The sequence below is a fragment of the Odontomachus brunneus genome, unplaced genomic scaffold, assembly GCF_010583005.1.
Source record: "Odontomachus brunneus isolate Ranch 3 - 2012 unplaced genomic scaffold, Obru_v1 Obru_scaffold_019, whole genome shotgun sequence".
Classification (NCBI taxonomy): domain Eukaryota; kingdom Metazoa; phylum Arthropoda; class Insecta; order Hymenoptera; family Formicidae; genus Odontomachus; species Odontomachus brunneus.
Genome location: NW_022639469.1, coordinates 78,589 through 91,216, shown reverse-complemented (window position 1 = coordinate 91,216; position 12,628 = coordinate 78,589). Strand labels below are relative to the sequence as shown.

The 12,628-nt window shown below is 40.1% G+C and overlaps 1 protein-coding gene across 2 annotated transcripts; it reads left to right on the top strand.

Annotated features, from left to right (window-relative positions):
- The first annotated feature begins 807 nt into the window (after nucleotides 1-807).
- On the top strand, nucleotides 808-12,540 carry LOC116841943 (protein MON2 homolog). 2 transcript variants are annotated; one of them, XM_032810478.1, is made up of 25 exons: nucleotides 808-927; nucleotides 1,193-1,324; nucleotides 1,489-1,671; nucleotides 1,757-1,993; nucleotides 2,123-2,248; nucleotides 2,370-2,567; nucleotides 2,671-2,917; nucleotides 3,364-3,517; nucleotides 3,593-3,838; nucleotides 3,916-4,202; nucleotides 4,288-4,658; nucleotides 4,758-4,970; nucleotides 5,057-5,232; nucleotides 5,553-5,715; nucleotides 5,825-5,972; nucleotides 6,092-6,345; nucleotides 6,449-6,583; nucleotides 9,047-9,297; nucleotides 9,430-9,592; nucleotides 9,688-9,831; nucleotides 9,918-10,234; nucleotides 10,325-10,509; nucleotides 10,608-10,851; nucleotides 10,992-11,068; nucleotides 11,356-12,540. In XM_032810478.1, exons 1-25 carry the CDS (start codon nucleotides 808-810, stop codon nucleotides 11,523-11,525), a joined length of 4,941 nt encoding a protein of 1,646 aa, XP_032666369.1. In that variant the 3' UTR covers nucleotides 11,526-12,540. The 2 variants fall into 2 exon arrangements, with proteins under 2 accessions (XP_032666369.1, XP_032666368.1); XM_032810477.1 differs by having other exon boundaries at nucleotides 10,986-11,068.
- Nucleotides 12,541-12,628: the final 88 nt, after the last annotated feature.

The window sequence follows — 12,628 nt, the reverse complement described above, 5'->3', positions numbered from 1 at the left end:
TTTTTATCTCGCTGCTCCCGCTTCACATATTGTCATGAATTCAGGGCTAGGAAGTCTGGTCACCTTAGTACAACGGACACGAATCAGGCGCATTTTATTTTTATTTTTATTTTTTCGCATTACTGCGAAAATGTGCTTAGTACTGGCCATTGAAATCAGTGGTCTGTTCTTTTCAGCTGACTGCTAAACGGATACAATAAGTTAAAGTGAGACAAGTATATTTTTTCTTACTCTAATTTATTGCACCAGTTCAGCAGTGAAGCTGAAAAGAACAGACCACAGGCTGTGGCCGCTTTCATGCTTCTCTCTCGTACGAACGCGGCTTGCTGGGCGACGACAGCGTCACTCGTCTGCATACGTGTCTACCAATCGCTACGTGTCTGTCAATCGTGTGATCATAAGAAGCAGGACACTGTTATAGCTACGCGACGAACATTCACGGTCGTTTATCATCAGGAACGATACGTCGTTTTTTCGCATTGACAAACAATACTTGTTCGATATTCGCGACACGTCGTTAACATTCTCGCGTTCTGTCACGCCGTTTATGAGTAACCGTGGTGACCCGCCCGATGTGATTCGCGAGCACAGCGACTCCGAGAGGGCGATCCCAATGGACCGTCACCTGTCCACTGTCAGTATCGCCGACGACAACGACTGGGATCGCGAAGTGTACCAGTTCCGCCACAACAGTCTGGACGCCGTTCGTGACGGCGTTTAGCGTCTCGATTTGGCGAGCTGTCATGTGCCCAACGATCGAGAACGTGACGATTTGAGGAACACCGAGCAACGGCAACGTCGTCAACGATGGCGAGTCCCGCCGTCGGCGGTAACCCGGAGAACGCCTCCAAGTTCTTGGAGGCCTTACAGTCGGACCTCAAGGTACTCGCCTCGGAAACCAAGAAGAAGTATCCACAAATCAAGGAGGTATGTAGGATATAGTGCAAATTTCAACGGTTCTCATACTTTATATCGAATAAATTTCAAAATAGACCTTTGATTTCAATTTTGTTTCTTTTTTGGTTCAAATTTCATATTCTGATGTGTTTCGCTGTGTAAAAGATAATATCCATAGCTTAAAAGATATACATATATATGTATATGTGTTTGTTTATGTGTGTGTGTGTGTTAAAAATTTAGAACATTTTCAATAATTTATTGATGTTCAAATGAATTTAATTGTCTATTACAGTCATGCGAGGAAGGAATTGCAAAGTTGAGGACAGCGTCGAGTAACCCGGGAACACCAATATATTATGTTATCAATCAAATTCTTTATCCTTTAGTTCAGGGTTGCGAGAGTAAGGATATAAAAATTATCAAGGTACTAAGAACTATACTTCACATTTATGTGTGTTATATGTGAAAAGATAAGCATTTTTACAAGATAAGAATTGTTAAAAATGTTTGATCTTCAGTTTTATTTAAGTAAATATTTTTACTTTTTCTAATCTTAAGTAAACAGATAAGAATTGTTTTGGTTTTCAGTTTTGCTTAGGCATGATGCAGAGGCTAATAACACAACAAGCGGTAGATCAGAAAGGTGCACGATACATCACGGATACTTTATGGCTGTTAATGGAATCGGGTACAGAGGAAGTTAAAGTTTTGCAGACTGTAACTTTGCTACTTACGAGTAATGCTGTGGTACATGGAGATACCCTTGCTAGAGTGAGAATCTACTTACATATATATCAATGCTTTCTTCCACAAAATACTCGAGATATGATTTTCACTATATTATATCTTTTTACAGAACTTGGTACTCTGCTTCCGGTTACACTTTACAAAAGACTGTACAACGATAAATACAGCTGGTGCTACTGTTAGACAACTAGTTTCCTTGGTGTTTGAGAGAGTGGTTGCCGAGGATGAGCAAAGTCCTGACCAGCAAGATTCTGACGAAGTTAATCTCGAGGAACTGAAAATTCCAACGAATCAGGCGCCTAAAGGTCTCGGCCCTTGCGCTGCAGATGCATATTTAATGTTTCAGGTGATTTATTGATCACAATTTTTTGGGGTAGTCTATTATATGTGATAAAATCCTGCAGAAAATAATTTGTGATTTATTACACTGTATTACACTTTATACACACTGTGTGTTTTGTACATTTGATTTTAGGATCTAGTTCAATTGGTAAATGCTGACCAACCATACTGGCTAATAGGCATTACTGAAATGACTAGAACTTTTGGCTTAGAGCTACTAGAGTCTGTTTTAACAAACTTTTCATCAGTCTTTTTTAAGGTAATTTATTCTTAAAGAAAGTTGGAGTCTAAAACATTTGTGTTTTCAGAAATAGAAAAATTATATGAAAAATATACTTTTTATTACTTTTACATAAAGATTGTATATTATGATTTTTTAGCATCCAGAATTTAGCTTTCTGCTGAAGGAAAGAGTATGCGCGCTCGTGATAAAACTCTTCTCGCCTAACATCAAGTATCGTAATTCAGTGCCAGCATCTTTGCAACAGGCTACACCATTAGATAAACCTTACTTCCCTATCAGTATGAGGCTCTTGCGAGTAGTCTCGATTTTGATACAGAAATATCATTCCTTATTGGTTAGTAGTGGGACTTGCACAATTTCTTTGAAAAAATCAGTATATTAGAAAAATTCAGTGTCAGCTTAATCTTCAAATAACGCTATAATTTCTAATGTTCTAGGTGACGGAGTGCGAAATATTCTTGTCCCTGATTGTAAAGTTTTTGGACCCTGACAAGCCTACTTGGCAGAGAGCTTTAGCATTGGAAGTTTTGCACAAAATGACAGTGCAGGCAGACCTCCTGACGAACTTTTGTGAATGTTATGACTTGAAACCTCACGCTACAAACATTTTTCAAGATATCGTCAATAGTTTAGGTGCTTATGTACATAGCCTCTTCGTGAATCCACAGATGATGAGTCAGACAGGTACAGATGTGTTATATACGTAAATAATCAGAGTATATTCTATTTCTAAAATTAAAAACGCAATTCGCTAAATATTTTCGGTTTACTTTGAAGGTTTTGACCGCGAAACATACTTTTCTGTGTTTCTATTAAACACTACATAATAGTACATTATAGTCGGGTTCGCAGATATCCAATCAGTTAAAGTATAGAACAAGTATAGAACAGCGAGTATACAGGAGCCGTCGCGGATCTTTTAGTGTGAAATTTATAAATTTTTGTTTTATTTATTATAATAATATATTATTTTCCCGAAAATAAAAATCTAAATTTCTTTTACTTATTATTCTTATAATATTATCCTCCAAAAAATAAAACTTTCTATGCTTTAACTGATTTTATTTAAAGTATTACTGTACTTTAAATGTATTACTGTACTTTAACAGCTCTTTATTTTTTCAAAACAGCAACGAGCACAACTGTACCTCAAGGCACAGGTTCGCCATTATTCACAGCAATGCCGATCGGACCTGGCGTATCACCCCAACCTGGTTTTTATTCGCGTGGTATTTGGTTGCCAGTAGTAGCAACGTTTACAAGCGGGCAAGCCAAACCTACTTAGTGAGCTTTATATTGATATATCTTTTTAGCGACGAATTTTCAAGGATCGATAGTAAATGTATGTGATTGTTCCAGTTTGGAGATGTTGGATAAAGTCGAACCGCCGCAAATACCAATCGGTTACGGAATCAGTATAGCTTACGCGTGCCTATTAGACATCATAAGATCGATCGCGTTGGCCATAAATGGGACGTCGAAAGAAGACAGCAGCGAGGGTCAGATCTATCATCCGAGCGAGATCGAACGAAAACTCCATGTGCAATTGATCAATTCGAGCTGGTGCGGGCTATTGGCAGCTCTCAGTCCACTAATAGACGCCAGGTAATGGCGTCGTGTAAATTTTACATCGAATCCGAAGAGAATTTGTGGGTACTGATCGAACGCGTCCTAATTTATAGCACGGACGAGTCCGCGACGGAGAACGTTCTGAAAGCGATTCAGACGTTCGCGTCCCTCTGCGGTCAATTGGAACTGCAAGCACCGCGCGACGCTTTCATCACCGCGATATGTAAGGCCTCGTTGCCACCTCATTACGCGTTAACAGTGCTTTACAATGCACCTCAGGGTATACCGACCGCGAGACAGCAAGACTCTTCACAATATAATTTGACGTTGGGCGAGCCCGATTACAGGCAGCAAGTGGTCGCTGTTGGTACGCCGCTACCGACGGCGTCCTTACCAATCGGTAGGCCAATATTTCGTCGCGTTTGCGCAATTATACACATGTCGTTTTCATCCAATTTGACATTTATTACGTTGTGTACATTTAGGTGCCCATCAAGGTCCTGTTATGTTGACTGCAAAGAATCTGCAATGCATGCGCGCGTTGTTATCGTTGGCTCATTGTCACGGCAGCATACTTGGTAGCGCGTGGCATTTGGTACTTACCACCCTTCAGCATCTCGTTTGGATACTTGGTCTTAAGCCCTCCACCGGAGGATCGCTGAAAGCCGGAAGAACCGCGGCGGATCCGAACGCAGTGTTAACGAATGCCGTTATGGCGGACTTGCCCGTGCTCAGTGCTATGCTTAGTAGACTGTTCGAAAGCAGCCAGCATCTGGACGATGTGGCTCTGCATCACTTAATAGATGCTCTGTGCAAACTGAGCCACGAGGCTATGGAGTTGGCGTATTCGAATCGCGTAAGTCTGACACGTATTCTTTGTACGTGTTCTCTCGTGCTGTATTAGTTTTCTTGAAATCTTTAATCATATCTTTTCTCCTTGTTTTTTTTTTTTCAGGAACCTTCACTGTTTGCCGTTGCGAAACTTTTGGAAACGGGTTTGGTTAATTTGCCGCGTGTAGAAGTGCTCTGGCGGCCGTTGACAAATCACTTGTTGGAGGTCTGTCAGCACCCACATATTCGTATGAGAGAATGGGGAGTAGAAGCGATTACTTATCTTGTTAAAATGGCTCTTCAGCACAAGTACCCGCAACCACTCCGCGATAATCAGGTACGAGACAAACGAGTATTAGAATATATAACAAGAGAGAGTTGCATACGGAATATATATGTGACGCTTGTTTTTTGTGTATGTAGAAGTTGCAAACATTACTGTTAGGACCACTGTCGGAGTTATCGTCCGTGCGACACGGAGACGTTAGGCAACGGCAACTGGAGTGTGTTTTACAAGTGCTTCATGGCGCGGGAGAAACACTGTACCATGGTTGGCCTTTAGTCCTCGGTATTATAGGAGCAGTTTCTGATCATCATGGGTAATAATTGGAATTAGGATTATCATGGATTATTATGGGGAACATATGGTGACGCCCAGTGTTGCGCTTAGATGGTTGTAATATTATCTAGATGTAGTTTATCATGAGATGATTTCAATAAGATAGTACATTTTTTAATTTAAGATAAAGATGCTATATGTCTTTAACATCTAGATATAGATAAGATGTTTCGGTTTCTCCATCTAGATAGCCATCTAAATTGTTTTATCTAGATACCAGCAAACACTGAAGACGTTTAATTTGGAGAGAAAAATCCACTAGCAAAATAAGTAGCAAAATAATTTCTCTGATCTTTTCAGAGAAGCTTTAGTTCGCATAGCTTTCCAGTGTCTGCAGTTGGTTGTAACAGACTTTTTACCGGTGATGCCTTGGCGATGTCTTCCGCTGTGCGTCGATACAGCCGCTAAGTTTGGATCACAGATGCAAGAATTGAATATCTCACTTACAGCTGTCGGTCTAATGGTAAGAGGAAAAATAAATCAATTTCCAGTAAAGCGTTTAATTTTTAACGCGAATGCTATTGATAATTGCAAAGATAATGGTACAATTTTATAAAATGATTTTTTTCTAGTGGAACATAAGCGATTACTTTTATCAAAATCAAGAGAAATTATGTGTTTGCCTACGTGGAGATTCGTCGTCGGTATTTCCTGATTTTCCCGGCACAACGAATATGCCACCATTCGACAAACTGTGGATGTGTTTATATGCGAGGCTAGGTAATTTATATTTTCTGACATATGTTATAGTTTATCTTAGAACATAACAAAAAAAGTATTGCGCATAAAATTCTTGATATTACACACATGATATCATGTTTCATTTTATTTTTTTAAAGGAGATTTATGCGTTGATTCACGACCTGCTGTGCGCAAATCAGCAAGTCAAACCCTATTTTCTACTATATCCGCACACGGCAGCTTATTACATCAGCCAACATGGCAAGCAGTGCTTTGGCAAGTCCTCTTTCCACTATTGGACAAAGTAAGAAGTCTATCTAACTCGGCTAGTAGTGAGAAAGTCGACACTAGCGGAAACATACTTATTCACCACAGCAGGAATACAGCACAAAAGCAATGGGCGGAAACACAGGTAAAATATATATTATGTTAATTTCTTTACAGAGCATAGCTGTTGCGCAAGTTTTTTTAACGAAAGTAGAAATCACACACGTTTTGACACACATCTGTTACAGGTTTTGACACTGAGCGGTGTAGCTAGAGTATTTAATACAAAACGTCAACTGCTGCAAATGTTAGGAGACTTTCCTAGAGCATGGTCGCTGCTGCTCGAATTCATCGAAAATTCTGCACTTAGCAAAAATAACGAGGTACGTGTTAGAACGCGCCGTGATGACTGTATAATCGATTACGTGTATCGAATGCAGTTACTCTAAAATAATTCTTGAATCTCGGTGTATAATAGCTTTCGTAGAGACAATTTAAAGTGCATAGAGAACGTAACAATAACGTATGATAACAGCCTAATCGCGGTTCTTTAGGCGTTGAGTCCTTTTATAGAATAGCATAAATGAGCGCGCTATTTCCAGGCTCCCGACACATACTTCTCCGGGGGCCAGAATTTCGAGAGCGAGCATTTGCTCTGTTCTTTTTAGCCGCACTACTGAATTAATGCAATAAGTTAAAGTGAGAGAAAGTATATTTGTTTCACTTTAACTTATTGCATTGGTTCAACAGCTAAAAAGAACAGACCGTTTAACTACCTGCTGGCGGCAATACAACATGCAGTAAGGTGACCAGATTTCCAAGCCCTGAATTCGGGACACTTCATAAATGTGTGAAGCGGGAGAAGGGGAGGGTAAAAAGATCTGAAAATTATTTGACAATGAAAATGATGACAAATCGGTGTCCCGAATAGCACTCGAAAAAATTCGGGACAAAGGGTGAAAAATCGGGATGGCTGGTCATTTTAGCATGTCGAGAAGGGAGGAGATTACTCCGTAATAATGTACTTACGATATGTCCTGACGACCGCACGTCGTTGTTTTCGGCAATCTAATATTTATTTCCGCAGCAGACACAAGCGAAAGACATATGGAATACGGGGTGTTGTGTCCATGGCAGTTGCTTGGCATAAAAAAATCGTAGACACGCGCGCTGTCAATCACGTATATCAAAAGTTCATTAGCGCGCCGAAAGTGCTAAAAGTGTATGAATGTGAACGCGTCAGTGATGCGAACGAAGTCGCGCGTCTACAACGATGTGATCTGTACGGCGGACGCTTTAGGGTCGATTGTTCCAACTTCTTGGTAAATTAACTGATAATTAAATCATATGTTTGTCTTTGTCTAAATTAAAGGAAAAACAGACATATGATTTAAGCGTCTTCTACAATGGCAGTAGGAGTAGTAGTAAGAAATAAGCAGTAAGTAAATAGACCAATCACAATCGATTATTTTTGAAACGTGAGAATGGAATTGATCAATTTGCTTACTGCTTATTTCTTACTACTACTCCTACTGCCATTGTAGAAGACGCTTTAATTATCAGGTAGCTTACCAAAAGGTTGGAACAATCGGTCCTTAACCACTTGCTTGAGTTACTAACTACTCTAGACCAATCGTGTTCGTTTTGCACTACGAGGTTGGCATCCTGGTTATTCAATCTAGGCGTTGGTAATAAATCGCGCGAAACGCTCGATCTTTTCGCGCCAAGCAGCAATCATGGGCACACATCGATCTACATCGCTCCGCGTTTCTCGCGTCTTTTATCCGTCGAAAGTGAGTCTCGCGCGTTAATAAGTCTCGGGAATGTCGAGAATAACGATGTGCGATCGTCGGGGCGTATCGTGAAGACGTCATTTGTAAGTAATCTTCTCGTTTCTCCTCGCGGTATATGCGACCGGTGCTTGTCGCGACGAGTCGCGCCGACGTCCCTTGCATTTGCTAATAACATCGACTCGCTCAAATAGCAATAGAATTGGACGATCGTCGGATTTATTGAACGGGAATTAGAAATGCGATGACAATCAGAGAGAAAAAGAGAGAGAGCGGAATATTCTGGCGGTTATGTCAGCTTGTTAGGAAAAGAGATACGGAGAGAGAAGTATCTCATAGAGCGCGTTCTTTTCAGCCGCGGCGCCGTTCACGCCATATTGGCGTATATTGGGCGAGTTTTTTAATTCATCGATAGATCCATCGCGTGATGCGTAAATACAGCAAAACGTTGCATTTGCGCATCATGCGATGGATCCATCGATGAATTAAAAAAACTCGACCATTTTCAGCGCGATTCAATAATCGTGCGATCTCGATCTTTCTGCATCGAGCAACCGCTGTGGACACATCGATCGATATCGCTCCATATTTTACGTGTCTTTAACCTGTCGAAAGTAAGTCTCGCGCGTAATTATTTATCCCTTATGTATCGGGAGTGTCGAGAATAGCGATGTGCGATCGCCGGGGCGTATCGTAAAGACGTCACTTGTAAGTAATCTTCTCGTTTCGAACCGAGAATCGGGCGATCGTTGGATTTATTGAACGGAAATTAGAACGCTCATCTATACTTGTATACCGAAAAAGAATTCAAAAGTTTCGACCTACGCGCCATCGTCACAACAAGATGTGTTCGAACGAGTTCGGGCTTTGTGATTTTTTGGAACGTGCCTTGGAATTTTCCAAGGCTTTATTCTCGATATCATATCATAAACTAGAACAATGGTTGGAGCATTCTTAGAGAAACCTAGAGCCAAAAATTGAAGGAAGGAAAAAGGACTCAATTAACGACTAGTGTACGACTTTCAATTATATATTATTAATTTTTGAATCTTTCAGGTATCGTTGGCAGCGTTGAAATCGTTCCAAGAGATCCTTTATCTTCAAAAGGGAAGCGACAATACCGAGGTAATACAGTCGAATGATTCGGAAGGTCTATGGGTCGTGGCGTGGCGTGTGTGGCTCAATATCGGGATGGAGAGCACTACGCCGCCGCAGGAGAGCGACACCGAACCTTACGTGCCATCGCAGGCGTTTCTCACTGCTCTGGTGCACATATTCCCGGCCGTTTTCCAGCATATTAGAAACAAGTATGCAGTCGTATTTACATTGTTATCGTTTATCGTTCCTGAGCGATAAAACGTCGAGTGTTTTGTCGCTTGAAGACGGATGTATGGGATACTAAAACGGAACGCGCGGAAATATACTCGTGCATTTGACAGGTTCACCGGACCCGATCTGCAAAAGTTATGTATCGTGTTGAAGAATGCGGTAGCCGTTCCGGTACACGGCGAGTCGACGCCTTATATATTGCCTTCAGTGCCGGATATAGTTCTCACTCATTTACAAGATGGAGTACTGCACTCTATGGAGCTTCTGCAAAAGGTATGTTTCGCAAATTCTTCTCCGTGCTGTCTCAAGAGACTTCGACCTGAATACTTGTTACCATAATTGTTACGTTTGTTACAATTATTTCACAGGAAGCATTAAACGGCCCTGACAATTTACGGACGATGATCGTGTTGATATTTCTTCAGTTACTGAGCTTTTCGAAACTAGCGTGCGAGGCGCCCATCTACGGTAAAATACCAACGAAACACATCTCCCAAATTAGAGGCGTGTCTGTGCGTACTTGGACTTCACAACTTGAACTTGCAGTTGATACATAATGATCGTGTAAGCTAATTCGAACGTATTGTTTTTCTTTCAGGCTACCGATTGGGTCACGATGAATTATGTCCCGTTCGGCGAGAAAGCGCTATCGATGGTCGTGAGCTTGTATCAGAAGACCGCGCACGAGATGGCTGTGATTGACGGCCAGGTTCTGAAGCACATCGTGGAAGCGTTGCACGTGCCGTTGTCTATGAAATACGCGTGTCCATCTGCGACCACGTGGAAATTGGCTGTGACCAGTCTGCTGGCTGTCCTGCACACTGGACTACCGCTCGCCAGGAAGTATCCCGAGCAATTTCAGAGCATGTGGCTTGAACTCGCGAGCACGTTAGACGATTTCTTGTTCCCCAAAAGGTAAAACTCGAGAATTCACATTTAGCGACTTCTTCGTTGTACTGCTATTTTTTAAACATTAGAAGATGGATTATGTCTGGTTAATTTTAGCGTGCTGAATGTGGAACGTGGAGTTGAAGAAATCCAGGCCGACGAGGCGGTCGACTGTCAGGTTATGGAGTTATTGAGGGATGAAGTATTACCACACTCTCAACATATACCTCATCAGTTTATACTGAGAGTCGTTATGCTCTTAAATAAAGGTTCCATACATTCAGCTACAACGGCAAATATCGGTACGCATATAACATTCAAATTTATATTAAAATACTTATGTCGTAAATATATATGAAATCTCTGACAGAGAATAACTGTGTCTTTTTATTTTTTACAGAAAATGGCGCAGAAACGAAGCTGCGTGAAGAGTTTGCGAAAACATGCTTCGAGACTCTCTTGCAGTTTTCTCTATTAGATGGATTAAACAATGATGCGGAGAATAGTCCTAAGAAGAATCCGGAAAATGACGAGGGTGGAATCGCTGGACGATTGGCGGTTACGGCACTTCTACACAGATTCCAAGAAGTCCTCCGGCGTTATATTGAGAGCGAGAGGCGAAGCGGAAAATGCCCGTTGCCTAGGTAATAGTACTGTGATCGTTCAAAAGTCCTTTTGCTCACAATTCTAGTGAAGATACATGATTTTTATCTTAATAAGCATTTTGTACGAAAATGCACAAGCCCTTTTAAGTACTTATTATAGAACCCTTTTCTAGGTACAGATTGTCGGAGATATCATTTGTTTTGAAAGCTGTTGCTACTCTCGTAGTGTCCCTCAAGAAAGCGCCACCTAACAAAGGTATATTTTTATTTTTCAGTAAATCTCTTCGAGTAAGACCAATATTTCATTTGTTGTAAAACTAGTATTGTTGGATGTTCCGATTGGTTGTTGAGTAGAATACTTCTAAGATTTTAATTTAAAATTTTTTTCTGGGAACCTTAGAAATCCTCTATCTGACAGCCACGTGACACATTCGATAATATTTATCATACGACAAATGAAACATTAGTATATTATTAGCCTAATACAAATATATTTTATGATAAACATATAATTAAGCGATTAAACGATCGTTTATGTTTCAGTCGAAAGATCAGTGTGGGAGCAACTGATTGGACTGTACCCGTGTTTGGTGGAATGCACAATAGCAACGACCTCTGGACAAGTGTCCAGATCGTTACGGGAGGCCCTGCTGCAATATCACGATTTATTGCGGGCACCGGTTCACAACACGCCCACCTCTAATGGCGTTTGACCAATACATTCTTTTCTTTTAACCGGTAGCACACGAACTTGCGCTAAATAAGCTGAAGTATAGGGTGAGTAATTTGCTTGTGTAATATTCTGACGCGCGGCAAAGTATGCGAATTCCGATTTTACATAGAGAACATCATGAGTTTGCCGTATAGTTACCGCTCAAAGTAGAATAAATATCGCGTTTAGAACCTTTATTTCGAGCGCGATTCCGGTAATTCGGTAGTTCCGGTACAATCGTGAGATGATTTAGATCATTGCGATTTATTCCAATCACATTTGTCGATACACTGTTTTTACGACGTTGCAGTACAATAATCAAAATACGAACAGAGTTTATAGATTTATGCTCATAATGGGGAATTTTATATGAATTCGCATAATTCTCCTCTCCCTTTTTCTCTTGATTCATGATCATGTTGAAAAGTAATGGAAGCATCTTTGCGAAATTTGCCGACCTCAATAGCAGTGCGGAGAACTTTCTTAGAGTTGTTACGCCGATTAAACGGAAGGCAGGTACGAGGATAAATAGCAGGTGTTTTCCGTTCGTGGTTGGGGGAAACCGGGATTAGTTGGCAAAATTATTTCTACTCTTCTTTAACAGATTTCAGAATCGAGCAAACAATTATCTTTGACATATTTAAAAAGCTTGCTTGCTTAATTCTATAATTTATTAGAAAATAGTAGAATCGGTTTTGCTAATTTACTCCGGTAATCAATTATCATTAGCCCCTTCTACATGATGTTGTGAAAGAGGATTTATTATCTTGCGTATTTCCAGAGAGTATAGAGGAATCACTGTGTTCTAATAGTGCAACTGATAGTTTGTTACTATCCTTTTGAGTATATATAAGGAAATGCTGTACATATATATCTGCAGGGAATGTACAAGCCAGCTTTTTTAATTGGTGTTGTAAATATTAGATACGATATATATAAATATATAAATATATATATATATATATATATATATATATATATCTATATATATATGTATATATATATATATACATATATAAATATATAAATATATATATATATCTATATATATATATATATATATATATATATATATATATATATATATATATATATATATATATA

Excerpts from the sequence above, each read along its gene's own strand:
- LOC116841943 (XM_032810477.1), top strand. The coding sequence starts at position 808 with ATGGCGAGTCCCGCCGTCGGCGGTAACCCGGAGAACGCCTCCAAGTTC. Across the intron at positions 1,672-1,756 it reads ATGGAGATACCCTTGCTAGA|AACTTGGTACTCTGCTTCCG; the intron begins GTGAGAATCTAC and ends ATCTTTTTACAG. Across the intron at positions 4,971-5,056 it reads AACCACTCCGCGATAATCAG|AAGTTGCAAACATTACTGTT; the intron begins GTACGAGACAAA and ends TTGTGTATGTAG.